Source organism: Merops nubicus, unplaced genomic scaffold (assembly GCF_000691845.1).
Source record: "Merops nubicus isolate BGI_N331 unplaced genomic scaffold, ASM69184v1 scaffold6041, whole genome shotgun sequence".
Classification (NCBI taxonomy): Eukaryota; Metazoa; Chordata; class Aves; order Coraciiformes; family Meropidae; genus Merops; species Merops nubicus.
In genome coordinates, this window is record NW_008590226.1 from 43206 (window position 1) to 70756 (window position 27551).

General features: G+C 51.2%; 1 protein-coding gene across 1 annotated transcript in view; it reads left to right on the forward strand.

Moving 5' to 3' along the window:
- ACAP3 (ArfGAP with coiled-coil, ankyrin repeat and PH domains 3) overlaps positions 1-27551 on the forward strand; it is a 36419-nt gene that overhangs the window by 6279 nt on the left and 2589 nt on the right. Inside the window, exons 3-17 of the mRNA XM_008949851.1 lie at positions 4896-4954; positions 7560-7743; positions 9513-9557; positions 10008-10103; positions 10432-10510; positions 19318-19438; positions 22374-22425; positions 22863-22963; positions 23379-23490; positions 24022-24230; positions 24364-24433; positions 24565-24659; positions 25121-25335; positions 25909-26013; positions 26449-26550. Of these exons, the coding sequence (XP_008948099.1) occupies positions 4896-4954; positions 7560-7743; positions 9513-9557; positions 10008-10103; positions 10432-10510; positions 19318-19438; positions 22374-22425; positions 22863-22963; positions 23379-23490; positions 24022-24230; positions 24364-24433; positions 24565-24659; positions 25121-25335; positions 25909-26013; positions 26449-26550 (1645 nt within the window). The remainder of the gene's footprint in view (positions 1-4895; positions 4955-7559; positions 7744-9512; positions 9558-10007; positions 10104-10431; positions 10511-19317; positions 19439-22373; positions 22426-22862; positions 22964-23378; positions 23491-24021; positions 24231-24363; positions 24434-24564; positions 24660-25120; positions 25336-25908; positions 26014-26448; positions 26551-27551) is intronic.

Below are 27551 nucleotides of genomic sequence, written 5' to 3' on the forward strand. Positions count from 1 at the left end.
TCAAAGCCACCCAAGCTGTGGGGACTCAGGGGGGCAGATGTCATGGGTGGAGGGTGGTGCTGGAGTTCAGGGGGAAGGGGGTGAAGGTGGAGAGTGCTTCCAAGCTGCCTGTGCTCCACAGGGTTGGGTGGGCCACCTGCATTTCCTGGCAGCACTGGGGAAGGGTCCAGGTGCCTCGAGCTACCACAGGCAGAGAGATCAGTTGTGGGTGCAGGATTGCCATCTGACAGGAGAAGTGCTGTCTGGCATCTCACAGCTTCACAGGTTTGCCATCCTGTCCTGGTCCAGTGCCAGTAAACTGGTCCAAAAGACTTCAGTGGGCTGCTGCCCCTGGGGTGTGATACCAGTGTAGCTGCTAGCAGGAGCTCAGTGCTGTGTCCTGGCTTTCAGAAAGACTCATTTTGGTCAGCTTCTAGAATATCTGAGGTGTCTGCTTTCCAGTTAGGGGGGAGAATCAGCTTCAGTGATACATCAGGGGCAGGAGCAAATATCCTTGAACCTAAGCACAGATTGTAGCTCTTGAGCTTTTTGCAGGAGAGACTCAACTTGAAGCTCAGGTCAGAAGTTAGGCTCGGGCTGTGCTGACATCCAACAAGTGTAAGAGAAGTAGTGGTGTTGGCTTGTTTTCCAGAGCACAGATCCTCAAGTGAGCTGCATTGCAAAAGCAGCACAGATGGAATGCTGCTCATGGGTGGCATTTATCTGCTGGGCCATCGTTCAAGAGCTGTAGGACCAAATCAGACAGCCAGACAGGGATAAAAGGCATTTAAGCATCCCCTGCCAAAGAAAGGATGCTTGAGTTCTGCCTGGCTCTCCTGCCCCTTAGGTTCCTGCATTCAGCAGCTGGAAGCTGCACTGAATGAGGAGCAAACTCATTTTAAGGGTATGAAACCAAGGAAAATGTGCAACGTGCTCTCCCTGTTGGGCTTTGTTTTGGTTCTTGAGCAGCTGCAGTGGTGGGTACATGCTCTGTCCAAAGCTCTCTCAGGGCTTAGCAGCAGAATGGGCCACCCCTGGGTGGAGGAGGCACTTTTGCTCCCCAGCAGATGCTGAGAGGAAGCTGGCAGAGTCCCCTCTGGGCAGCCTGGCACCTGAGCAGCCAGCCTGGCTGGAGCTGCCTCCTCTCCTCCTGTGTGAAGGGAGGTGGGTGAGGTGAGTCCTCCAGCCTGGCCAAGAGGAAGAGGAGAGCAGAGCTGTGACTCAGCCAGCCCCTGGCCACCAGGGCTGGGGTGGTGAACTGGTGGGGTGGGGAAGGGAGAGCTGCCAGTGGCCATGTGTCAGGCAGCTGCAGGAGCAGCTCCACACCCTCCAGCTCCTCAGCTGGGGCCAGTGCTTGCAGCAGAAGGGCTGAGTCACTTGGTGGTCTTGCTCTGGCTCTCAGTGCACTGGCAGACCTTGGTGGCCCTGAGCAGCTTCATTTGGTGTCTCCATTCTTTAAGCTCCACTCAGGACCTTCACTCCTGGTTTGAGCTGTAGGAGCACAGGTCTCCAGCTCAGCTACACCCAGCTATGGACCCTGGTGATCCCAACTCTCAGGCTGCTCTTTCAAGCTGGAGGATGGATGTTCCTTGTCACCATGGAGCTGCCTGGCAGCCTCTGGGCCTGACCCTGATAAGTGGATTAGCTTCCAAGCTTGGCCTTGCAGCTGCCTCATCACTGATCTTCTTCATGATTTGGCTTTCTGATGTCTTGTATCTTGATTTTAGGTTGCTCCAGGAATAACATCCTGGGCTGCTGAACTTGCTTTCATTTCTTGGGGACATAAAATTTCTCAGCCCCTTGTCAACCCCAGGTTTGGATTTACAGGCTCAGAAGCCCATGCTGAGAAGGGGAGATGCAGGATCCAGCTTTTTGGTGCTGTTGGGTGAGAGCTGTGTCCACTCCCTTCCTTCTTGCAGACCCTCCCCAGGCCCAGATGTGTGTGAGTCATAGGCTGGACTTCTCATGTCTTGGTGGAAGCTGAGAGAGAGGGTGGGGTCATATTTGGTCTGGAAAATCTTAAAACTAATTATTTGTTCCAAGTATGTCTGGGAAAGGAGAAAAAGCCAAGGGATGATTTTATATTGGAAACGTTAGCTCTTAAAACTGTTTATTTTGTGTTGAAAATTGAAGGGGGGGACCCACTTGAAGACATTCCCTTGGTAAAATTAAGGAAGAAGCAATGAAAGTAATGCTGGTCTCATAGGATGCTCCTCAGCAGAGGTGCTGCTGGCAGGAGAAGCATCTCCAGTCCCTGGTAGCCTCTCACAAACCACGTGGCAGTCCCTGCCCCAGACTGCTCTGTCTGAATCAAAGCAAAGGGCATCACCACCCTGCTGTGGGGCTCAGGGCACGAGGAGGAGCATGGACAGAGGTGGAGGTGTGGCTAGGGCCCATCTTCCTTGTTTGTGCTGTGTTCTTGTCCTGATACAGACACATTTAAGTGAGAATTGCACACAGAAGCCTCCCTGTAGCACAGGTAGAGGAATAGTGCTGGTGTGATCACCACGAGCCCAGTTCCCTCTCAGTGAACAGCCTCAGCAAGGAGCAGTTTGGTGAGCTCTGATTTTTAGACCTGGACTGGATCCTTAGTTAATTCCCCTCCCTAGGCAGCCTGAGGAGAAGCCTGTGCTGTGTCAGGAGAACGTGGCACACAGGAAGCATCCTGCTGGGAAAGAGCCTCCCTGTTGCAGGCAGAGCCCTTCTGCAGCTCCTTCACTTGTGCTGTCCCAAGCATCTGCCCTTCTCCCAGTCAGCCACGGGTCTCCAGAGCCTTTCTGGCTGCCACAGAAGGGCAGGGGCAGGTTCTGCTTCCAGGGGGCTCCCCCAGCCTGGGCCCTTGCTCACTGTGTCCTGAGTGCTCTGTGGATTTTCACTGGCTTTTCTCCAGGCAGGCTCCTAGGGCACTGGAGAGGAGCTGATGCTTCCAGGCAGGGCTGTGAGGTGGGTGTAGCCCCACACGAGCCCTGCCCAGTGCAGGACAGGCTGGTTGCTGCACCACAGGGAGCAGCCAGGGCTCCAGTGAACCCTTCAGCCCCTGGTTCCATCCACCCTGGAGGTTTGGCAGCCTGGCTGTGCTGTTAGCAGCCTGAGGAAGCCCTTTTCCTTTGCTCTGTGGGTTCATTTGGGTGTACCCCAGAATCCATTCTTCCCTGCAGTCCTGGGTGTGACCTGTAGCATCCCTTCCTTTCCCTGGTCCTTAGCAAATGTGTCTCCTGGTGGAAGCCAGTGATGGGAACTCTCCAGATGTAGCTGCAGGTGGGAAGCAGGTGCCTTTCTTGCTGCTTGCCATCCCTGCAGGGGATGATGAGTGGAGGGAAGCACTGTCCCTGCCCAAACATCACTTGGGGAAGCTGCCTCAGGGGAGGAGCTGCAGCCCAGTGCCTCCTGCAGTGCTGCTGGGGAGAGGGACTGGATGCCAAGAGCAGTCAATAATTTACACTGGTAAAAAAAAAACCACAAAGCTGGGTGGTCTTGGGGCTTTCTTTCTTCCCCCTTGCTTTGCATCTGTTCATGGCTGTTTATGCTCAGGCAGTGCTGGTGTGTTTCTGGCTCTGTCCTTGGCTGCAGCAAGGCACAGGATGAATGTTTGAGGCTCTGCAGCCAACTCTGCTGTGTCTGCACAGAGCTTGGTGTCCTGCTTGGAGCAGTAGACCTGTGTGGGGTCAAAAGCACCACCACCTTCTCTCCTGGAGGGAGAGGCTGGGTAGGGAGGACCTCTGGGTCTGGAGGAGTCTGTAGGCACAGGAAGGAAGGCTCAGGAGTGAACCAGAGTGGTTTTGCCAGTAGGTTACTCTGGGGCATGAGCAGGTTCATGCTTGTGACCACCTCAGAGTCTGTGTCACTTGTCAGATCTCTGCAGTGCCTGGTGAGGTCTTGGTGCTGTGGACAGGCTGGGAATGACCAACCTGCTCCAGTGGAGGGAGGTTTCCTTAGTTTTTTTCTTGTATCTCCCTACCCTCTATTTCCTCAGGCTTCCCCAGTCAAGTCTGGTTTGCCTGTGATGGGGACTGGTGAGGGATCTCCCTGTACTTCCCTCAGCCCAGGGGCTTTCTCATCTTCTCCCTCTGTCTCACTGAGGAGGGGCAGTGACAGTGGCTGGGTGGGCACCTGGCAGCCAGGCAGGGTTAACCCACCAGCTCCTCTCAAAAACCTTTAGGCAATGCCAGCTCTTTTGCACTCTGAATGGTCCAAGATGACTGTTCCTGCCTCTTGGAGAAAGCCAGGAGCCCCAGGGGTGCTCCCTGCTTCTGGGTCTCACTCGAAGTGTGTAGTGAAGCAGAGAAGGTGCCAGGAAAGGACAGGTGAGGTGGTGGGCACCAGAGGGTGGGGTGGAAGGTCTCTCAAAGGCAGGTGGGGAGTGCTGGAGGTGAGATGTGCAGAGGGGGTGAAATAATGGGCTTGGGACCGTTTTTTGTCTGAGAGACAGACAGGAAAGTAAAATGCAAAAGCATTTTAGGAACTAAGTCTCTCTATATTATACCATATGCTTGGACCTGTCACTCCTGTTCCTCAGTGGGGCTGGCTGGGAGGTACTTCAGCAGTTCTCTCCTCCCTACTCATTGTAGTGCTGAGGTGACAGTGCCCTCCTCTGGCAAAGTGAGAAACGAGACAGAGAGAGGTCAGAATGAGGACTAGGAGGCAACTGCTCCTCCAAACACTCCTCTCCTGAAAGTATGTCGGTGGCACAGGTCTCTGTGGTATTCTGAGCCTCGTGGAACCTGCAGTGCAGGAGTTGTGGGCTTGGAAGGGAGTGCTGCAGCTACAGGAAAGAGCTGATATCCATTCTGACAGCCTGGAGTAATGCTGAGTCCCTCACACTGGAGCTCCTACAGACCATTCAGGGATTTTTTGACTCCTCAAGGTTTCCATGTTGCAAAAAAAATTGATCTCCTTTTCCTTCTCTTTTCTTTCAGATCCTATTTGACCAGGCTCAGAGATCAGTCCGGCAGCAGCTACACAATTTTGTGAAAGAGTGAGTCCTTGTCTTTTCAGCTGGGTCTTCAGCTTCTTGCCCTTCCTTTGCACCTGCCCTGTGTGCACTGGGAGCAGAACTGCAACCTCTGCACAGCTCCTGAAGCTTGGAGGAGAAGAGGCAATGAAGGGCAGAGGAAAGGATCTGGTTTGTGTGGTGGTGGTGCTGTCATCTTGCTCTGTGAGCATTTGGATGCTCTGCTGGCAACCAGATCTCTTCATCCTGCTCCCAGTTCTTAGTTGAAGCTGGACATCCAGCTCTTAGCTCCCTCCATATCATGCTTAGTCCCTCAAAATTACAGCAGCCCTGCTTTTCTGGAGAAGCCTGAGCAGCTGTCTGGAAGGTGGCAGACAGGAGGACCCTTTGTGAGGAGGGAGCATCTCCTCCTTGGAACTTGAGCACTGCTTCAGAGTTACTTGCTGATGGAAAGCAAGTGTGCAATGCCTTGGTGTGGGCAGTGCAGAATATGGCCTGGTAAGGATGTTAACTTGCCCAGGGCAGGCCTGAGGTGCAGAAGATCTGGAGGTTAACGGGGTGGGGACAGTCTGTACCTTTGGCCAAGGCTCTCAGCAGCCTGTCCCTGCCATTGCTGCATTAACATGTTTCCTCTGAGCAGCTCTTTTCCCCAGGGCAGGTACCTAGTGCAGCATGGGATCCCAAGTCAGCTGAATATAGGTCAGAGAGGCAACTGAGGCCTTCAGCTGAGCAGGAGCTGGTTGCCATGGGAACTGGCCATGAATCCCTCAGCAGCTTCGTGTCTGATGGAGGGAGGGGGCCCCGGGCGACCCCCCCCCTGGCTGACCCCCCCCCCCATTCCTCATCCCCATCTTGCCTACAGCTCACCCTACCCCCCCTTTCTCTGTAATCATTTCTCTGATGAGCTCAGATTTAATCTGCTTAGGGCTGGCAGTTGGAAGGGGGAATTTCACCTTCCTTGGGGGGCTGTCATCCTTCCAGCATCTTTGCAACTTCCTGGGTTTTGCACTTGTTCTGCTCAGCCCCTGTGCTTGCAGGGCCTCTGCTTTGATATTTGCAGCACTCTTGCCCTTGGTTGGAAAATGAATTCTACACTTGGGACCGTTTTGAATAATCCACCTAAAGCCAATCTGCAGCTTCCTGGCTGGTGATGGGGACAAAGGAACAGAGGGACCTGTGCCCTTAGCCTTAGCCACAGACCTTGCTGAGGAAAGTTCTACTAGCCAGCTCCTGAGGTTGCAGCCCTGCTCCTGCAGCCTGGCTTGGAGCTAGCTGAGAATTTCCAGCAGTATCACGTGCTGGAAGAATGAGCTTCCAGATGAGGAAATCATTCTTGCCAAAACTGGATCAAAAGCTGTGTAATATCCCCCCAACCTTGGCTGCAAGTGACCCAAGAGTGCAAAAGGTGGCCCTGATTTTTTTCCTGTGGCCATGCAGCTCAGCAGAACAGTCCTCCAAACACCTCTGTGGTCCTTTATCCTTTCTGTACCTGCCTGTGGGAGATGCTCCTGGCCAGAGGCTGATCCACACAGAGGTATATGCAACCTCAAGTGGTTGGCCACAGGGCAGAGTTCAACATTTACTGTCTCTCATGTTCAACTGAAGCTCTTCATCTTCCCCAGGGCAATGAATAAATGGATACTACTGATTTATTAACATTTCTTAAAGCTTTAAGTTATAACAGTTTATAATTGAGGTAAATGGAGCTCCCCTGGACAGGAGATAAGTGTTTGTGGTCAGTATTGCAGCTTTCAGCTCCTGAGGAGCCAGGGCCACTTGGAAGAGCTGATCTTTAGGAATTGCTATCTTCACTTCTTTGTGGTCATGGAACTCAAGTCCTGCCTTAATGGTACCTACTATTTAATTAAAAACAAACCAAACCCCATCCATACAAACTAAAAAACCCTTGTTGCTCTGTCTTTAGAGCCTCCTGCCCCTGCATATCAGACCCTGATCCCATGTGAGGTCTTTGGGTATTAAACTTTCAGAGTTCCTATTGTGGATCATGTATTTCCAAAAGGAAATGTTAATAAATGTGTCTATTACACAAGGGAACTATAATAGCCAAATGTCTGGATTTTACAGTCAGACAAGACAGAACCAGCTGGAGATGTTGAACCAGGCTGCTCCCACACAAGCTGCCCTAGCTGAATCTCCTGGCCTGGATTTGGAAGTAGCTGGTTTCAGTCTCTGCATGGGGTGAGAGCTGCAGCATGTGCTCTCCCAGGCAGGCTCTGTAACCTTCTGCTCCACACTGGCTCTGAGGGCACTGGTGGACTAGCTTTAGAGCTGGATGCCATCTGCTCTGGCGTTCTGGATGCTCTCCTAGGAGGATCTGGATGCTGTCCTAGGAGGATTGCCTCCAGGCAGTGAAGGCAATATGTAAGGTCCAATATCCTTCCTTGCCAACTGTCTCTGGAGAAAGCCTGTCTGGAGTGAATGTGGAATCAGTTCAGCTGGACACGACAGAGCTTGGTGGGGTGGGTTAGGATGCCAGGGGCACCTGGAGCAGGACCTCTGAGTGCTCACCCTGTGCCTGCTTGCACCTCTCCCTGCTCTGCTGATGCCAGCAACGTTCTGGCTGCTTTGCAAGGATGATTCTCATCGGCTCCTCTTCTTTGGGTTCCAGTGATGTCAGGAAGTTCAAGGAGACCAAGAAGCAGTTTGACAAGGTGCGTGAGGACATGGAGATCTCGCTGGTGAAGAATGCCCAGGCCCCTAGGCACAAGCCCCACGAGGTGGAGGAGGCCACAGGCACCTTGACCATCACCAGGAAGTGTTTCCGACACCTGGCCCTGGACTACGTGTTGCAGGTTGGTGTCTCTGCCCCCAGCTCTGGCTGGATCTTCCAGGGAAAATGGTTCAATCATCTGCTGCAGAGAGGGGGCAAGTAGGGGCTTACAGCTGAGTTCCAAAGGGTCCTGAGTTACTGGCCCACTGGACAGTTTGCCCTGTGCCCCCTGAGGCAAGGAGTGCTTAGGACTGGTGTGGGATGGAGCATGAAACCACTGAGGTTTGCTCCAGTTCCAGGCACTGCTGTAGCTGCAGCACTATCAGCCCACGTGTGGCTTAGCCAAGCCCTGTGCTGCAGTAGGTCCCAGGGTTCTCTGAGCTGCCTCTTGGCATCATCCAGCCTGTCTGTGTGAAAGAGTAGCTGGGATGGGTTGGGATGGAATGGGATGAGATGGGATGGGAGGACATTCATTTTTTCACTTTGCTTTAGACTGAATTTTTCTTCCCATTGGGAGATTCATGCAGGAACACCCCCTGCACCCAGCATGGCCAAGGATTCTCCTTTGAGTCATTCACAGGCTTTGTGTCAGGTCTGTCCTCTCAGGCAGTGGGTGTGCAGAGCAGACCAGTTCAGGGTTTATCTCCACTAGCTGTCAGTCCTGCAGCACTGAGCTAAGGCCATTTCCCAACACCTTCTGCCTGACCATGAGGTGGTCCCTGTGGCCACACGCTCTGGCAGCTGTGGAGGAGCTTTCCCCTACAAGTATCAATCATGCATGTTGTTGATCCTCCTTTAGGACTGCAGTTTTGGGGTTCTCAGATGTGCAACTGTATTTGCTGGCAAGGTCAGGCTGTAATAAGCTCCCTCCATTGCTCCCACTGCTGAAGAGGAAGAGTTCCTTTAATGTGATCCAATGTTGAGGGAGGTTTCCTGATACCCCTGCAGATACCAGTGTAAATCTATCTGATTTGAAATGCATTGACATGAACCTGTCCAGGAATCCTTTGGTATATAATGAAGGATTTAGTGAGGAGAGTTTTCATTTTATTCTTTTACATCTGAAGGATCTTTCCCTGAACCTGAACAGCCACACAACTGAAGGGCACCCCCTCGTGATGAATTAAACTGTATCCTAGTAGCAGTCAGTTAAGCTCTCCCACCACAAATCCCAACTCAGGTTCATGATAAAGGGACAGCTTAGCTCACAGCAGAAGTCAAGGGAAGAGGGATAAGCCTGGATGTGCTGGAGGACCTGTCCTCCCACCCCAGGAGCCCAAGCACGTCAGGGCTGGCACAGGAAATCCTGAGCTAGTGCTGCTTCTGTGTGGAAGGGATGGGGTGGTCTCTGGGGCAGTCAGCCCTGTGCTTTTCTCCAAGAAGAAGGGGTGTGGAGATGTGTGCACACTGAGAACATAAACCTTCCACAGGTACCACAGCTTCCTGGCTGGCTGTGCTGTGATTACTGGGAACAAAGCCATAATGCTGCACTGCCACCTCTAAGGCTGTAAGGAAATCAAAGCAGTGGTTGATAGGTTAAAGGTCTCCTTCCTGTGATACCAAATTGCACTCTGGGGTGCCTGTTGTCAGCCTGGGTACAGATATACATCTAGTACATCTTCATCAGTAGCAGCTCAGGTCAGAAGATGCATCTGTGCCCTTTTCCTTTTCTGTTCTACCTGGAACTCAGCAGAACTGTGTTTCTGTGTTTTCAGAAAGTAACTTTCTGGAATTACCCTTGAACAATTTGTGGTTGGCTGCTAGGGGCGTCGCAGCAAGTTGTCGTTCCTTAGCTCTCCCTCCCTGCTTAGTGCTGCTGATGCTGAGAGGCTTGTCTTGCTTCCTTCACAGATCAACGTCCTGCAGGCCAAGAAGAAGTTTGAGATCCTGGATGCGGTAAGGGCTCTCTGTGTTTCCTCTGGCTGCTCTCAGGGACTCAATGAAAGGCAGCCCTCTCCATTGCAGGTTGCATGGGTCGACATACCGACTCCTCGGGCTGCCCTGGAGATACTGGCTGGGACTGCCCTGGGGGCTGCAGGTATGCCAACGGAGGGGAGGGTGAAGGACCAGCCAGACACTCCCCAGGCCAGGACTGGAGGGGAATTTTGGGGTGAAGGACATTGCTTTCAGTGCTTTGTGCTCACAGCAGGGGCTGCCTGAGAGCGTGGAGGGATCTGTGAGAGGAAGGAAGGAGAAGAGGGAGAAGCATCTGATGGATAGATGGCTTTGGGAAGGGAAAGGGTTAGACCTTGAAGAGACTCGTTTGTGGGTAGTAAGGGATAAGGACTTTCCACACTCACCTTGTCCCAGAACCTGTCCTGACCTGGCTGTTGTTTCCCTCTGCAGATGCTGTCCTTCATGCACGCCCAGTACACCTTTTTCCAGCAGGGCTACAGTCTTCTCCATGAACTGGATCCCTACATGAAGAAACTAGCCACAGAGGTGAGGGGATGGGGAATATGGATGATTCAATCTGCCTGTTTTGGCCCCTTCACCCTGGAAGGACATCCTCATCCTTTCCTCTTCAACTCCCATCCTTGGTCATCAGGGAGTGGTCAGAGCACCACGGCTGTTGGGTGAGCCCTGCTGCACTGTGGGGTGACACCCAGGAGCTGTGGTTACTTTCAGTGCACACCCTTTGCCCCTCTCCTGGGGATTTAGGAAGTTAAGCAGGGCTGGTGTAATCCCAGGGTAGGGCAGCAGAGATGCACAACAGCCCTTAAAGCTCCTTCCTGACTTGTGTGCCTGGTGTTCTGCTCCCTGCCTTTAGCTGGACCAGTTGGTGATTGACTCTGCAGTGGAGAAGAGGGAGATGGAGCACAAGCATGCCATGATCCAGCAAAGGGTGAGTCCTGGGGCTGCAGCGTGGTGCAAGCAGCACATCTCTCCACCAGTGGGGTTGTGTGGATGGCAACTGCCAGCTGATGAGGGGCCTGGCTGGGTTAGCCCTTCACTGCCTGCAGCAGCAGCAAAGTTGTTGAGGGGAGAGGAATGACCTTGTGGATGCTGGGAGGTCTAGCTAGTCAAATAGCCTGATCAAATGCCAAACTAAGTGCCCAAAGAAGAGGGACACGGGGAGGACCCCCTGGGTCAGGGCATCTGGATTGTTTTCCCACCTCTGCCACTGATCTGCTCTGCCTCTGTCTATGTTTTGTCTCCCTCCTTGCTGCTGAGGCTGGGGGAAGATTTAAAGGTTTGTGTTCTGTAAAGGGCTCTGACAGAGGATTGGATGGAGTTGTTTGTAGTCACCTGTAAAAACAACTTGACTGCAGAGCAACTGTTTCTCTGGCAAGCCCTGTGATCTCCAGCCACCACAGTATTAGCATCTCCCTTCTGCCACTTCTCCCTGCCTCTGGCTGCCCTGCCCCTGGTGAGGCAGCAGTGTGGCAGCATGCCTGAGAGCCCAGCCCAGCCAGATGGCCAGGGGCCTGTTAAATCACCCAGCAGACCAATGAGTGGACATGCTCCTTTGGTACCCATAGGCAGCACTGGCTGCAGGACCTTTTCTCCATTCCTGGGGAGCTCACACTGCTCTGGGGTGATGCAGATGGGTGTGGGGGAAGAGAGAGCTGCTGCTCTGGAGGGAGGAATGTGCTGCAGTGAACTTCTTCCATGCAAGTCTGCCCCAAGCTGGTGTTGAGATGATTTGTGCTTAGCCCCTGTGACATGATTCAGCTACAGCCTCGAGCAGCAGAACTTTGGGAAGGTCCATGGGGAGCCAAGCAGTAGAGCTGCCAGGGCTGAGCAAGCTGTTGTTTCAGCTGAGCTGTGGTAACCCACTGTGTGTGTGCTCTCACCTGCTCTAATTGGGAGTAACCACCATGAACAGGCAAGACAACAGGATTTATTATCAAAAAAAAAAGCCTGAGCCTTCAGCAGGGTTAATGTGGGCTCTGATTTTTCCAGACCATTCATCTGGGAGTGATTCCAGATCTGAGGCTTGTAGAAACATCAACTAATTTATTTATTTTTCTTCTGTTTGCATGGATTGCTGACCTGCCCCTGCAGACCCTCCTGCAGGTGAGTACCCACACCTCTTTCCTTCTTCTGGCATCTTTAGTGCTCACAATTAGCTCCTTGCTGCTCTGGCTATTTCCCAAGGCCTGCCTTTGAAAGCAAAACCAAGAAACTCTGCCATAGCATCAGTGCTGTATCCTGAGCACTGGAGATGGCATTTGAAAGCCTAAATGAGTTTGGTTTCACCCTCCTCAGGGTTGTTTTCAGTCCTCTGTGCTACGATAAGATTTTGGTTCCCTCTGGGGGGTGGTCAGGCCTGGGCTGGAGCTCAGTGCTGCAGTGGCAGCAGTGCTTGGCTGGCAGTTAGTGCATCTTTGGTGCCTGGGAGCCTCTGAGGACCACGGGTCTGGGGGGTGGTGGGTGAGCTGCACAGGCTCCTGGCAGAGTGTTGGTGGGCTTCCAACAGACACACTCTCATGCTGTATGGGCACAGTAAGAGGGGCTGTCAGGGAGCACTGGAAATAGCTGTTCATGAGCCAGGCCCTGAGCAGGAATCTCTAAGGAGTCCATATCTGGCAGGCACTTGGGTGGATCAATACTTCTCAACAGGAGGAATCTAAGTGACCCTCGTTTCCTTTCTAATGCTCTCTCTCAAAAGTGTCAGAAGCCATGAAATGGAACCCTAAACAGATTTGAAAGCTAATGACAGACATTCCAGCCTGTGCACATGCTCCCTCTGGTTAAGTGTTCTGAGGGAGGGGTAAATCCATTTGTGAACTCTCTTCCCCTGGGACTCTGCTGGAGTGATGACTTCATTCAAGGGGATGTGGAAAAATCTCTCTAGCACAGCACATTTCAGTTAAATCTCTTTACGTGGCTTTGCTGACTGGACTAGCAGGGAGTGAAGCAAAGCTCAGGGTCCAAGAGGGACAGAACAAGCAATCACTCTTCATCAGGGCACAAATGCACAGAGCTGGGGCTCTCTGCATAAGCTTGTGAGAGAGCTGAACATCCCTACTGTGATTTAGGATTTAAAACTTCCTGCCTGGGAGGGTTGTGAGGCTGCTTTTCAGCTCCTCTGAGTCAGCAATGGAGCATGGCCCTCTGCATCTGAGCATCTCCCTGTCTCCAAAGGGAGCACAGCTTCCAATACATGTCTTCAGGCTGGGCCCAGAATACCCTCTGGTCTCTTGAAAAATTTGGCAGTTGAGTTGTACTTAACTAGAGAGGAGTGGCAGAAGTCTCCTTTTTTTTCCTCCACACATTGTCTCCCCAAACAACCTGCTAAGGCATGATAGAAAGGGAGGGAATCCAGTTTAAAGAGTACATTTTGGAGCATTCTTGGCATGGGGCAGCTGTGCAGATTCTGGAGATAGGGCCTTGCTCAGTGGATTGTCTTGGGCAGCTCTGTGAGGTGTGGAGGGACAACCTTCTAAGAGGCAAGTTTGTAAGGAAGTTTTTGAGGCATTTTATTTCCTTGTTGTTTTAATTAAAATGAACTGGGTAGGAGAGAAAAACTCAGCACAAATCATGACTATTTTGTTTGATATTGGAATTCAAATGCCTTTTTTCTGTGTCATCCTTCCCCCATCTTCCCCCACAGAACATCTGTCACCTTTGGGGCAGATTCCTCAGGCAGACATCACTTCAAGCTGTCGTTTTAACCACTGCCCTCTCTGCCTTCCTGGCTCCAAAACTTCAAAGATCTCCATTTGCAGCCTCACACTTGACTCAAAAATGTTGCTCATTTATACAAAAAGGGTTCCAATAAAATCAGCAAGAGGAAAGGAAGAGTCTCAATTTTTATGGGCTGCAATAAATATTTGAGTTCTCCTCGTGCTGTGCAAAGAGAGGAGAGCTTCAGCATGGAGGCTGGGGGTGCTTTTCTTCTGACTGGGGGGGATGGATGTGTGCAAGGACTGGAATAGGCTCCTGCAGAGGCTGAGGAGATTTTCTGGTAGCTTCTCACATTTCTCTTGTGTGTTGAGCCATTACCCCACACGTGTAATGAGTTTGTGTGGTTTAATGTGGGCTCAGCTGTTTGGGTGGATGCACCCACGAGGAAACACAGAGCCTGGTGCAGGTTGGACCCCTTAGGAGAAAAATTTTGGAGAACTTACAAAAATTTTGGAGAATTGTTTCCAATGGGAAATGAGGAGAGAAAGGAGAAGGTTTAAACCAGTCCTGTGGAAGAACTCGGGGCTGTGTAAAATCTTCCCAGCATCATACCTGCTCCAGGCTGCTCCAGGGCCGTTTGCAGGGGGGGAGGATGGGGTGCCAAGGCAGAGCTCTGTGCCTCACACAGCCAGGCTGGTGGCTAACAGAGCAGGGCCCAGCTGGCCCCTCCAGCCCCGGATCTCTGGGGCTGCAGCCAGGCTGGGCTGGAATCGCCGCCCGGAGCGTGGCTCTGCTCCAGGAGGCTGGGTGGGCAGACAAGCCTGGCTCTGTTGAGGTCGAGGAGCATTTGGGGAGCATCTTCCTGTCAGCTTTGCTCTGTTGTCTGGCTTCTCCCCGTGCCTTCTGTGCTCCCTGGCAGCTGTATGGTAATGAGCCCCTGCTCTAAGCTGATTGACTGGGAATAGGAGGCGTGAGGAGGGGGCCAGCAGGTGCTCCCCAGAGGCTTCGCCTAGTGCCCCTTGCTTTGGCAGGAGCCAACTGCAGAGCTTGAAGCTTCCCCAAAAGGAGTAGGAGGGGTAAAGGAGAAGGGGCTGAAAAAGAAATCCCTCCTTCCCTGCCAGCCCACGGTGCTCACAGAGATGCTGCTCTAGAGAGCGAGCGGACGCGGAGCCGCTCCCTGCGCTCGAGGTGACAGCAGCAAACCCTCCCCTGCAGCTGGCAGCATGAAGATTTTTGGCAGGCTTGAATACCTCCTGGTAAGGAGACTTCTGCAGGGCTGGTTCGACTTGGGGAGAAAGTTCAGAGGGGCCCTTTTTGCTGGGGGAGTGAGGGTTGTGCCTGTAGGACCTTGCTTGCTGATGGGACCCGAAAGCAAGTAGAGCTTTGTTACTGCAGGAGAGCAAATGTGTTTGGTGCTGTTTCTGGGAGGGGAAGGGTCTGGGTCAGGGCACGGATCTTTCTGCATCATCTGCTGGCAAGCTGCAGAGCAGGGAGATTATTTGGCATTAGGAAATTCAAGAAACAAAAGGTCTATAAATGGGGTTTGGCCGGAATGAATGAAAGCTCTCTGCGTGGAACGGGAACGTTCCTCCTCCAAATTCCATCTGCCTCTGGGCTCTTGGATTGTACACAGCATAGACCCAGAGGTAAAAATAGCCAGATAGAGGAAAGGTTGAAATATATTCAGGCACCAGAAGAGAACAGAATGTGCGTGCAGCAGTGCTTGTGTGGAAGGGGGGTGTGTGCATCTTTAGGGAGCGTGCCCGTTCCTCTGAGGGATGCTCTCTTTCTAATCCAATGGTCAAACTAGTCACAGCTTTTAACAGCTCCAGGAGAAGTTCTTTCAATGCATGGACGTGTACATAATATTGTTAGAGTGCACATAGTACTGTTGTTGAAAAAGGGCACTTTTGGCTCAAGCCTTTGTCTGCTGTGAGGCACACGTGTGCATCGCGTGTTGTCGCCGGTCCCAAATGATATTGATTGAAAATATCATCAATAATAAAATAACATGGAGGTTGGGTGGTGAGATGCCTTTCTCTGAACAGCTAAAACAGCTGGACTGAAAGGATTTACTAGTCACAATTGCCTGGTTTTGCTCGTGTTTTCTGTCAGTAGAAATCAAACTGTTGTCCAGGAGAGGACAGCAGCCCTGTTTCCACCCCGAGGGAGGGGTGCTGTGGCTTCTCAGGGGGGGCCATTGCCATAGTGATTTGATTTTAAAGAATTTTAAGAAGTCTTGGTATTTTGGAGAAAGGTTCTGTCTGTCCTCAGCCAGGTGTTGTGCTCTTTGGGATAGGAATGAGCCTGTAAGACCTTCCTACTTCAGTAGGTCTATTCTTAGAGTCTTAGAAGACTTCCCTCCCCACCAAGGGTTCCAGGCTGCTGAGGGGCATCTTTGCTCTTCGTAGTAAGTCTGTTCACTGAGGCTGGAGGTTTATTTCATTTCATTTCATCAGCTATTTTCTCTGTATAAAAGCTGGCTTCCCAGGAGCAATGGGAAGAGCTTGTCTCTGTGCACGGGCAAGGGAGTTCCTAACGGGGTGGGCCATGAGGCAACCTTCAGACAGGACTTTCTCTCTCTGTTTTTTCTTCTCCTCTTCCACAGGACTGTCTGTGCCTGTGCTGGGATTTTGCTTTCCATTTGCTGGTTTGAGAGTGTTTGCATTAATGGCCTTTTTTTCCATCCTGTCCCTTGGAATGTGTTACTTCATTGTTGCTCCAGCAGCATTCGCTGCGCTCCCCTGGAAACTATTGTGATGTCATTTCTAAAAGAATCTCAGTTCCCAGGCAGGCTGGGGTGTAAACTCAGAGTGACAGGGCAGAGAAGGGGAGGGGGCAGTGAGACAAGGTCGGTGTGATTTACAGAGTCAGGGAGAGAAGGGGAAGCAGATGATGGCAGAGATCTCCTTTCTTATTTTGGAAGACATCCGATGTATTTTCCCACTGTGTGATCCAACAAGTCACTGCTGTTGCATGTACAGCTGTAGCCAAAACCATTCAGATCCAAATCCTGGGAAGCCTTTTCCACGTCAAGCATTTTTTATTTCATCTCTCAGAGACAATGAGGTGCTAAATGCAGACTTAATAAATCAGTGCAAACTCATCTAGAGCAGACTTGTCTACTCCGTGTACATTGAAACCATGGGAAGAGTTTGATGAAAGGTGGTTTGTTAAAATCCTGCAGCAAAATGTCATGGAAATGGGGGGGAAAAAGGGAACAAGAGGGGTCATAACTGTGTACTTTCCTACCCTTTTTGATCTTGGGGTTTTTTTTTTTAATGAATACAACAGAGACAGATCAAGGGCAAGCTCCCCTGCTGTTTCAACACCAGTGGCAGGATGGTCTCCTCAAAATAACTGTGCACTTTCTTACTCTTCTTGATCTTCTTGGGTTTTTTTTTTAATTAATACAACAGATACAGAGACAGATCAAGGGCAAGCTCCCCTGCTGTTTCAACACCAGTGGCAGGATGGTCTCCTCAAACAGTTTCTAAGCTAGCTTTCACCTGGAATCAGGCTTCAACAGATGTTCTTGTGACTTTTTCCAGATATTTGTCCTCTCTTTTCAATGGCTGTGGTAAGAAAGTTCCCTGTTTAGGCTACAGCATGAAGCTGTGCCTGGGAATCCATGGTTGAAGCCCATAGTTCAAGCTCACTCTGGTGTGCTGGAAGTTTCACAAAGGCATTTGCTGTCATGTTGCCTTTCAGCTGCCTGAGCCATTTCTGTACATAATGGTCAGACATGATGATCTTAAAGGTCTTTTCCAACCAAAACAATTCTATGATGCTACAATTTCCCTGTTGGCCTTTGCCTGGCAGTGAAAGGAAAAGTGATACTGATCAAGGGGATAATTTCTGGATTTTTTTCACCTTCCTCTTTCACTGACTTTGTCTCTGAAAGTTCTCCATAACTGAAGCAAAGACTTCCTGTGCTTCCAGGCAGAGTGCAGTGGAATGGAACAAAGTGCCCCTGAGGATCAGGCTGCTGCATGTCCTGGGGATAAGAGTCAGACTGGTCCTTATCCCTCAGATCTCTCCCTTGATTTGAACCTACTTTACAAGTGCAGCTTACAGCTCTGGTCCACGTATTCTGCCCTCAGCTGCCCTGCAATAGTTCTGCTGATAGCAGTGGAGTTGCTCAGGAATTCCATCAGCAGAAATATGAGCAGAATTTGGCCTGGGGATGTTTCCTAACTGATGAGAGAACAAGGGAAGTATCTTGAAGCCATGCAAACACAGGCCACTCTTCCCAGCAATGTTTTCTGTGTTTGGACATCACCCAGCTGCCTCTGTCAGCTTTCTACATGCTTGGTGCTTGTGGGTATCATTTTCTCTTTCTAAAACTAGGCTTGGTGCAGGTCAGAGTTCTTTCAAAGGTGAGGAACAACTCCATGTGCCTTGAGCTTTAGCCATGCAGTTTGTGGAGAGGTGGAATGCAACACCCAGTGAGGTTAAATTCACACCTGGTTTGACTCCACTGGTTTATAGTGGATTTATTCCAGTGACGTACGTGGCCCATCTGTTCCTCCTGCACTCAGCAGCAGTATATCCTGCTTACCATCACACTGCTTGATTCTATAAGGACAGCTGAAGAAATTAGCTGATTATATTTAGGCCCTTCTCCTTATTTCTACCTGCAAGTAAAAAGAGTGAGGCAGAGCTAAATGGTCATTGCTATTAAGATGTGCTTGGAAGGGTTTTGCCCTACATTTGCTGTGCACTTCTTAACAAAATCCAGATTTTTTGGCTGTTTGTGTTAATTTTTATAAACCAGCACAGATCAAATTTGTGGAATGGTCTGTTTGGAGCAGCTCTACAAAAATCACACGTTCAAATATCTGTGAGTTAGAGGAAAATTCCCTCTAGCCTTTGTTCACAGTGTGTACATGAAAGACATCTGCAGAAGAGGACCCCCGTGGGATTCACCCTCTTATGGCAAGAAAATTTGGGGCTGAGCAGACCTCTCTTAATTGAGTGCCTTACAGCAGTTTCCAGTGTCTAATTGGACATCATGCTGTCTGCCCAAGGAATGACTCAGTCCTGTCCCATTATATCTCCTCCTTCTCTATCAGTATTATGATGATGATGACACCTCCCAGGCAAGCTTGCATCTCTGAGCATGAAAATAATTCATCTTAATGAGAGTGAAGTGCCTGTTGCCTAGCAACCCAGCATCACGAGGGTCTTCCCAGGCTGAGGCACTTCACTTAATGGGGCTCTTTTCACTGCACTGTTTCTTTGAACCAAGTAGGACAGGGGAATATTTACACTCAAGAGAGAGTGAGGTGTGGGTCGAATGTGTCATTAGAGTGGAATCTGTGCAGAGACAAGGGCCTGGGGAAGACCCAGGTTAGAGGGGAACATCATTTAGGTTTCATGACCTAGTTTCCCTTGGGAAGGAGGCAGGACATTGCCCAGGGAGAAGGGTCCCATGTTCTGGGAGAGCAGCTGCTGCTCTCTGCTTTGTGTGTTGCTCACCAGCTGTCAGAATCCATGAGATCTCTCTGATGCCTCAGTGCCAAAGCTGACAAGGCAGCTCTGGCTGGTAGCACAGCATGGAGAGCTGAGGGAGCACAGATTGGAGATGGCACATGATGATAGCTGATGCAAATGGAATTGATAAGTCTTCCCCTCTAGAAACCATGGTGCCTTGTTCCCTTCTGTGAAGAGGCTGAGGTTTGTCCTGTTCCTGGCCCCTTGCAGATCAGAGAGGTGGCAGCACCTTTGCTAGCTCAGCCAGTGAAAAGCATCTCTATTGTTTTGGGGTTTTTTTTCTCATTGCAGACTTCCCCAAATATTGGTAATTTCTAGCCCTCAGGATGACAAGCTACCTGCCTTTCTCCTTACCAGCTACCAGAGGGGAGAAATACAGCATGCAGAGTGCTTTCCTGCAAACAGGAGGGACTGATAAGCTCACTGGGATGAGGATAGTTCATGACTGCTGGTGGTGGCTGCAGCCTGCTGGGGCACAAGGCAGACAGCTCTGCCTGGACCTTGGGATTTTGACATGGATGGTTTTCTTTTCCTGATGTTTTCCTCATTTCCACCTTTTTCTTAGAGAGTGCAGCCATGTTAAGAGTATTGCAGGACTTCTCCTATGATGACTCAAAGGTGGAGTTTAATGTCGATGCCCCAAATGGAGTGGTGATGGAAGGCTACCTCTTCAAGAGAGCCAGCAATGCTTTCAAAACCTGGAATCGGTGAGTAACAACTCCTAGCCCATTATCTCCCAAGGGAAACTATCTCAAAAGAGATGAATGGAGCCTTGTCAGCCTGCTAACCTGGCTCTGTGGCACCAAATCAGCTCAGAGCAAAGGAGGAGTAAGCGTGTGCTGAGCTTGCCAAGCAACTGGCTTTGCAGTTCTCTCATATTGGTGTGTTTGAGACCTGTACATTTATCAGCAAAAGCTAGAGCCTGTGTCATTTATGTATGGGATTATTATTTTCAGGTTTAAAAGCAAGTGTGCTGCTTTCTTTGAAGCTGTGTGTTCCTCAGGCTGCATCCTGGAATGATCAGCCAGCTCGTGTTTTACTTCATCTTAATAAATGCCAGGAAAATTAAGAGTGCCTTCCACAGTGGAAGAATGACCAGGTTCCTTGCAGGGAAGATGGGGCACAATGCAGCTCTGCTGTGATCTGTAACCATTAAGAGAAATACCCTAACACAGCAGGACACACCAGGAGTGTCAAACCTGCCTGTTTTGGGATGGGGAGATACTGAGAGTGGAAATACCCACTGTGCTGCTGGGAGCTGAGAAATGGCTTTCTGTGCCCTGCCCCTGCTGTTAATAATTTATAACTATTCCATCTGATAGGTCCCTGGGAAGGCCAGGCTCCTGTGCACTCCTTGGGACTCTCTGCAGCTGCCAGAGACTTGGGGAGACTGGCAGCAGAGGTTTCATGTTCTAGCCTTGGTCAATATTTCTGCATTTAGCTTCCCTTGAGATAGTCAGTGGGCTTCATACAGGGCTCTGCACAATGATTCAAACCCTTCCAGTGAGCTTCTAATGCATGAGATCAATATCTTTTTGACCTACATTTCCTCCTCTCACATAACAGGGAAATGATCCAATATTAAGAGACCTTTCACTTGGCTGTAGGATGTGCTCACACACCACAGCAAGGCTGGAGGGTGCTGTTGGTAGACTTTGGAATATAAATGAACACCAAATGTTCTCAGCTGAATTTTTATCAGCCTTTTAGGATTTCCTGCTTGGTATTTCCTAAGCAAAGTGTAGCCTGGGTCCATAACAGGGCTGCTTTCACTGATGCTGTGGTTTTGCAGAGCAGAAGGTCCTTCCAAAGCACCTTGGGTTGGCATCAAGATCTGTGCTTGACTCTTAGGATGGAGAGGAATGGTTCCAGGCAGCTCCCTCCTAGCAGCTCCCCTGGCTGTGAATTCAAGGGTCACTCCAAATGGAACTTCTCCTGGAGGGAATGTGACCCTCTGGGACTTTCTGGTTTTCCTGAAGTGATGTCAAGGGCTCCCTGTCACCCAAATCCCAACTATCTTTTCTGTATCCTCCTCCATCCCAATCATACACAGCCTGTATCCTCCTCAGAGCCATCTGTCTCCTCAGTCCCACCCCCTTTTAGCCATATCTACCCACATCTTAGCTATTCACAGCTCCTGTAGCCTACTCATCACCTTCTCACTGTCACTCAGCTCTTCACTCCTAGTGCCTCCCCCTCAGGAGGGGGCAGGCAGAGGGAGAGCAAAACCCCCAGCCCAGGATATTGGGCTGGGAGCCAGCACCAGGCAGAAAAGCTTCTCTGGGGTGATGAGCAGGAGAGCATGGCTGCAAGGAGCAGAGACCAGAACATGGGAGACACGTTTTCCACTCAGCCTGAGGTGACAGCAGCGACTGCTCCTGTCACAGCAGCTCAGGATGATGCAGAAGCTCAGCAGCTCATCAAAGCAGGCTCCCACGTGGGTGGGATGGTCTCCAGTTGCCTGTATTTTCCCATTTCTCTGCAGGCATGTCAAATCTTTTATCTGTGTAATAGTTCAGCAGTGACAAAAGAAAGAGAGTGCTGTCTCATCTGGTTTTCCCAGGGAGCCCAGTTCTCTTGCAGACAGGGTGTGGAATACCTGCTCTGAGTGACACCTTGCTGCAAGCCTCTTGGGCTCCTTGTGCTCAGGTATTCCAGGACCTTCCTCCTGCAGCTTAGGGATGGTTGTAGCTTCTTTTTCCCTCCATGAGGATGGTGGAGTTGCTAAATCTTAGGCTGTATCTTGGAATGAGAAGTGACTTGAGGGGTTGGATTTCTCACTGAAGGTTAAGACACCAGGGAATTACCTCTGCTGTCCCCATCCCATGGACCTGCTGTCACTTGTGTTTTAATGGAAAGCTGCTAATTGGTGGTTTGTCACCTCCTAAGAGGGCAGACTGCCTTCAGACACAGCTGCTGCACCCTGGCCATGGGAAGCAGGAGCTTTGGCACTGTTTGGCTTCCCCTAGGCTGTCCTGGGTACAGAGCAGGCAGCCTGGTGGGTGGCATGGCCTCTCCAAACAGCAAGATGTGCAGCTCAGTTCTGTGATTTTCTCCAGCACTGTTTGTAGAGCTGCCAGTTAGCAGGGTTTCCTCAGATGGGTGTTTCTTTTCCCCACCTAGAAGCTTCTTCATGCTGTTAAGGAATTCCTGGTTTGCCTTGTGACAGCCTGCTTGGAGTGGCAGCAGGCACACTGCATCTGGCATGGTATGTGCCCCAGCAAGGGTCAGGAGTGCCCACTGTGCACATGGGCAAGAGCAAATACACCCTAACCAGTGTGGCACAGCCCACAGGCCCTGGATTTACTGCCTGCACCAGGGCCAGTGTGCACACACTGCCTCAGAGCTGGTAGGCAATGAGTGGGACTGCCCTGCTCCTTTGCTTCTTCCCATCTTTCTTCTACAACATTTGCCATCAGAGCATCTCAGTGTCTCAGGAGTCATTCCCAAGGCTGTAAATCCTTTGCTTGCTCTCTGAGGGAGGGCACTGGAGAAGTTTGAGCTGTTCTTGTGACATTGCTTTCCCTCTTCTTGGAATAAATGACACTTTTTAAAGGGAGAGCAATCCTGCCCTGCTGCAGAACAGAACTGCCTCTCTGTAGCTCTGCTCTTCACTCCTGATGTCTGTCTGTCTCCCCTCAGGAGGTGGTTCTCCATACAGAACAGCCAGCTGGTGTACCAGAAGAAGCTAAAGGTCAGTGGGGCTTCCCCAGCTGACCCTGGCAGCTCAGCCAGCGTGGCTGCTGCCCTTTGCTGGGGATCTCTGCACCATGGCAGGAGAGTGGGGTGGAAGGAGCAGGGAGGGGAATGGGATCAGAGGGACAGCAAGACTGCTCAGGCATTAATGTGCTCCAAAGTTAGACTGCACTAAGAGGCAGCAGATGGTGCTTGAGGCAATCTAGATCTTCCTGCTCAGCAGAGGAAGATGAAGTCCTCAGTAAACCTTCCACTTCACGTGCCTCTTGTCCCATGCTTTGACTCTGTTTAACCCCTTCCTGTTGCTGTAGAGGTGGTGGGCTGGCTCTGCTCTTCCTGGACTCACCAGCAGAGCTTGGGAAGGGTTTTTCTGAGAGGCCTAATTCTGACACAGACTCAGGGAACCCACAGAGGTGCCTGTTCTCACCCTTCCAGGATGTCCTCACGGTGGTGGTGGAAGACCTGCGGCTCTGTACTGTCAAGCCATGTGAAGACATAGAGAGGAGGTTTTGCTTTGAGGTCGTCTCACCTACCAAGTAAGTTTGGTGGCTTCCCTAGGCCATCCTCATGGTAGCTGGATTGGGTATGGAGCTGCAAGAGATGAGATTTGAGCAGATGCTGCCCTTGGCTGTGGAATGTTGACTGGGACGCACCATTGCCTGTACTCCAGAGTTCCTTTGAAGTTTGTCAGACATCAGCATAAGCCAGATCTAGGCCATACATACCTAAAGTACATATGGGCAGTAAGAACTGGCAGTGGTCAGCATCTCAAACCAGCTAGCAGACCTGCCTGGGGCCTTTGAAGAGGGAACACCTCTGACAGCGTGAGCTTGAAGGATCAGTTTTTGGCCCTTTGCTTGTCAAATCAAGGTGCTTCCCCCATTGGATTGACCAAAATGTGCACCCTGTGGGGTTTTTTTGCTCTTTCCAACTCATCTCCTTCCCTCCCAGGAGCTGCATGCTGCAGGCTGACTCGGAGAAGCTGCGTCAGGCCTGGATTCAGGCTGTCCAAGCCAGCATTGCCTCTGCATACCGGGAGAGTCCCGACAGCTACTACATCGAGGTGAGGGAGGGGCTCCTGGGGGACCATGTCTCAGAGCCCTGCCAGTGGGCCTTGGGCTGGGGGTGGACCCTTTGGAAATACTCTTCTGCCCTCCAGGAAGGGAGGTGATGTCAGTAACTCAAAGGCAGTAACTGTTAGCCAGCAGAGCCCTGCTTGCAGAGCTGGGCTGGGGGAAAGGCGAGGCTCAGAGTCACTGTTGTCCTGACAGCTTCCCTTTTGCCATCACTCTGGACTGGTGTTCCCCTGGGAAGAGCTTGATCCCTAGCAGGGACAAGTGCTAGCAAGGCACCAGGATAGAAGGGGTTCACCAGACAGTGCTCTGTGTGCTGCCTGCACTCCCAGAGCAGGACTGGGGTCCAGCACCATCCTGTGGCAACCACGGAGATTAACGAGGCTTTACCCCTTCCCTTCTTGGACCAGCCCTCGTTTATTCTTCTTCAGCTCATGATCCTGTCAGTGCCTCTGCTCTGCAAAGCTCTGCTTCCTTCCACAGTGCTTTGCAGAACCCTAGAACCCTTTTTCCCCCCCCAGAGACTCGACAGAACTGCTTCCCCATCAACCAGCAGCATCGACTCCGCCACGGACTCGCGGGAGCGCAGCGTGAAAGGAGAGAGCATCCTGCAGAGAGTGCAGAGCATCCCTGGCAACGACCAGTGCTGTGACTGTGGCCAGCCAGACCCTCGTTGGGCCAGCATCAACCTGGGCATCCTGCTGTGCATCGAGTGCTCTGGTATCCACAGGTACAGCTCTCTGCTGCAGCTGCGTCTGTAGAGATAAAGAGGAACTGGAGTGATCTTGTTCATCTCATGGTGCTTGAGAAGTTTGGGCTTGAGGCATGTAACCATTTCAGTCTTCTTCCTTTTGGATCAACAGGAGTCTGGGTGTTCACTGCTCCAAGGTCCGTTCCCTCACGTTGGATTCCTGGGAGCCAGAGTTACTCAAAGTGAGTGTTGGCTTTTAACAGCAGGGATAGGCAAATGTCTCCCTGGGAGGAGTCTTAGCTGGTGGCAGGCTAGGCTAGAGGGAAGGCAGCTCCTCACCTGAGGATTTCATTCATTCTCTGTTGCATTGCAGCTGATGTGTGAGCTGGGGAACAGTACCATGAATCAGATTTATGAGGCACAGTGTGAAGAGTTGGGACTTAAGAAACCCACAGCAGGGAGCTCCAGGTGAGTCTGAGGGCACAACAGATCCCCTCTGTCCTGTGGAAAGCTGTCCATCCACACAGCAAACCCAGTACCCCGAGCTCTCTGCAAAATCAGATTAAGAATCCCTCAACCCCCTCCCTCTGTAGCTTGACTCTCAGAAAGGTCACTGGGACGTCACCAGCCAGCAGCTGGTGAAACACACTTGGGAGCCACTGCTTGCTGGGTTTACACCTGCCCTGAGACCTTTCAGAAACATGTAACTGGAGCACGAGGTGTTGCCTAGGGCTGAACACCTCACCCCACTCTCAGCAACACCCTGCACCTCTCAGGTTTGCTTTGAAAGGGGAGAGATTTTTACGCTGGAGAAACTCTCACTTCTTAATGCAGGCCTGAATGATTTTTAACACCTAGGCTGGTCGTGACCTGAAGCAGCTCCACCTCCTCGTGGCTTTGGGTGAATAACACCTTTATGCTGTTCTTAGGCAGGAGAAGGAAGCCTGGATCAAGGTGAAATACGTGGAGAAGAAGTTCCTGAAGAAGCTGCCGAGCGGGGAGGCGCTGGCGGAGAGCGAGCGGAAGCCTCGTCGCTGGTGTGTGAAGAAGTGCCAGAGGCACAACAGCACCACCAGAGCCCCCACGGCCCGTCGCAGGTACCGCCACGAGGCGGGCAACGCATCTCCAGCCCTGCTGTCCTCAGGTGGGAACCCCCCTGCCCTGCTCCCTGCCCCCCTGTGCCCTCCTGCCCGCCCCGCTGCGGGGCTGCTCGCACCCGCCCCGGGGACAGCGTGGGATAGAAGTGGCTGGCGTGGGACCTGCAAGCCTGCCAGAGGCACGAGCAGAAGTGCTGGTGCACAGACTGTGTTGGCACAGGTCTTGAGAGTCATTTCCTAACGTTTCCCAGCTCTTTGAGGAGGTTCTTGTGGCTAGAAGAGGAGGTTGTTACACTGGGGTGATCCAGCGACTTCTGAGCTTGCTTTGGGCGTTTTCTTTCATATACCAGATTTCTGGGTTTTAATAAGCTTTAGATCCTTTTATTGTTACCTGTAAGAGAGGCCATGCTTGTGAAGGGCTCTGGCTGCTCAGAATGCTCTGGGGTGTCACCTCCTGTGCTCAGCTCCTCCTCTCTTAGTGGTGTACATGGACAGGAGTCTGGCACTGGGCACACCTGGGGCGCGGTGGGCGTGCAAGCTCAGCCTGTGCAAATACAGCAGTAGAACTCTGATTTCTGTGTTGCTTACTGTGCCTTTCAAACCCTCTGCACGTCAAACAGCAGCTACACTGGAGAGGAAGTTCCGCCGAGATTCCCTCTTCTGCCCTGATGAGTTGGACTCCCTCTTCTCCTACTTCGACACCGGTGCTGGCTCCGGCCCACGCAGTAAGTACAGAGGGAGGAGGTGTCTGTGCTCCTGGGGTGCTTGGCCTCCCAGCTCTCCTAGGGCATGGCACCAGACCTAAGGCAAGGCGTCTGTCTCACTGGAGAGAGGGTGAATATTGCAGGAGAGTGATGGGGAATTAGCCACACGAACTCCAACCTATTGCTCTGAGTATTTTAATATCCTATCCAGCCAGCCCCTGGCGTTTGCTTTCTGCTGGATGGGATTTTTTTTTTCCCCCAAAAAACATCTTTTCCTCCCAGACCGTGCATCCCATTGGCTTTTTTTTTTTGTCCTGGTTGTAGTTTAGCCTTTTGATTATTTTTTTTAATGGTTTAGATTTTTTTAGCCAGTCTTACTGCGGACGATTTTTCTTTTTCTTTTTTTTTGTGTTTGTGACAATGAATCCCCCTCACCTTCCGTCCACCTTCCTCTAGGTGCCAGCCACATCTCTGTGCAGCATCCACTGAGGGGTGGCCCATGGAGTGGCAGTGGCATGGGTCCCGGTGGGGGCGGTTCGCCGTTCCTCCTGGACGGAGGTAAGGTGGCAGCTGGCAGCAAAAGAGACACCCAAACTTCACTCCTCCCAAACCAACCTCCAGAGCCAGTTCTGTATTTTCTTTCAGCCAGAGGATTGGAATCAGTATATCTATCTGCTCCAGTCTGTCGTGGGAAGGGCAGGCTGGGAGGTTTTCAAAAGGCAGAAAGCTTCCCGGGGTTTCCAGCAGTCAGGTTACTGCCTTATAAAGGAGCAGCTGTCCCTCAGATGGGTTAAAGGATCCTGTCCTCTACAGGTCAGGTCTCGTGGCAAATAGGAAATCAGAAGAGTTTGCTTCCAGCACCCCACATCTGCCACAGACTAGTCCTGTGGTCCGGATCCTACTTAGCTGAGGAGTGAGAACTTCTTAAAACTTCCTAGCTCGCTTGCTTGTTATGGTATGGACTTAGGAGAAATGCTCAGTCCTGGGTCAGCACAGGAAGAAGTCAAAGGCTGTCCTGTAAGCACACATTATCTCTTGAAATCCATGAAGAAGGTGCTTTAGTGCTTGTCTGAATTGGTGCCTTAAGAGCTGTGCCAGTTTCAAGGAGTTGAGTGTTGCTGGTCAACAGAAACAACAGTTGGGAAACGCAGGACTTCAGAGCTGCTCAACAGCCTTGTCTTGTTCCTGTAGGAGCAAAAAGGGGTTTTATCACTGGCTCAGTGTGAACAGAACTGGGAATTTGGCATATTAATAATGGTGTGATAGGAGCCAGACTCCTCCTTTCTGGCTGTGGTGTAAGTCTGGAGTAGTGCCTCACTGGAGTCCCCCCTGACTTGTGCTGACATCGTGGGGAGCACAGCCTCACCCAGCAGCATGATTTCTACAGAAACCAGCAATGATTTTTCTGCCAGCAAATAATTAAAATATATATATATATATATATATCCTGTTGTAGCTTCATGCTCTCCTTTGGCTGTTGAACAGTGCTGAGGGATTACTTGGGAGCTGTGGTTTCAGGACCACTGATTTAGAGGCTGGCCTTTCTCTGGGACCTAACT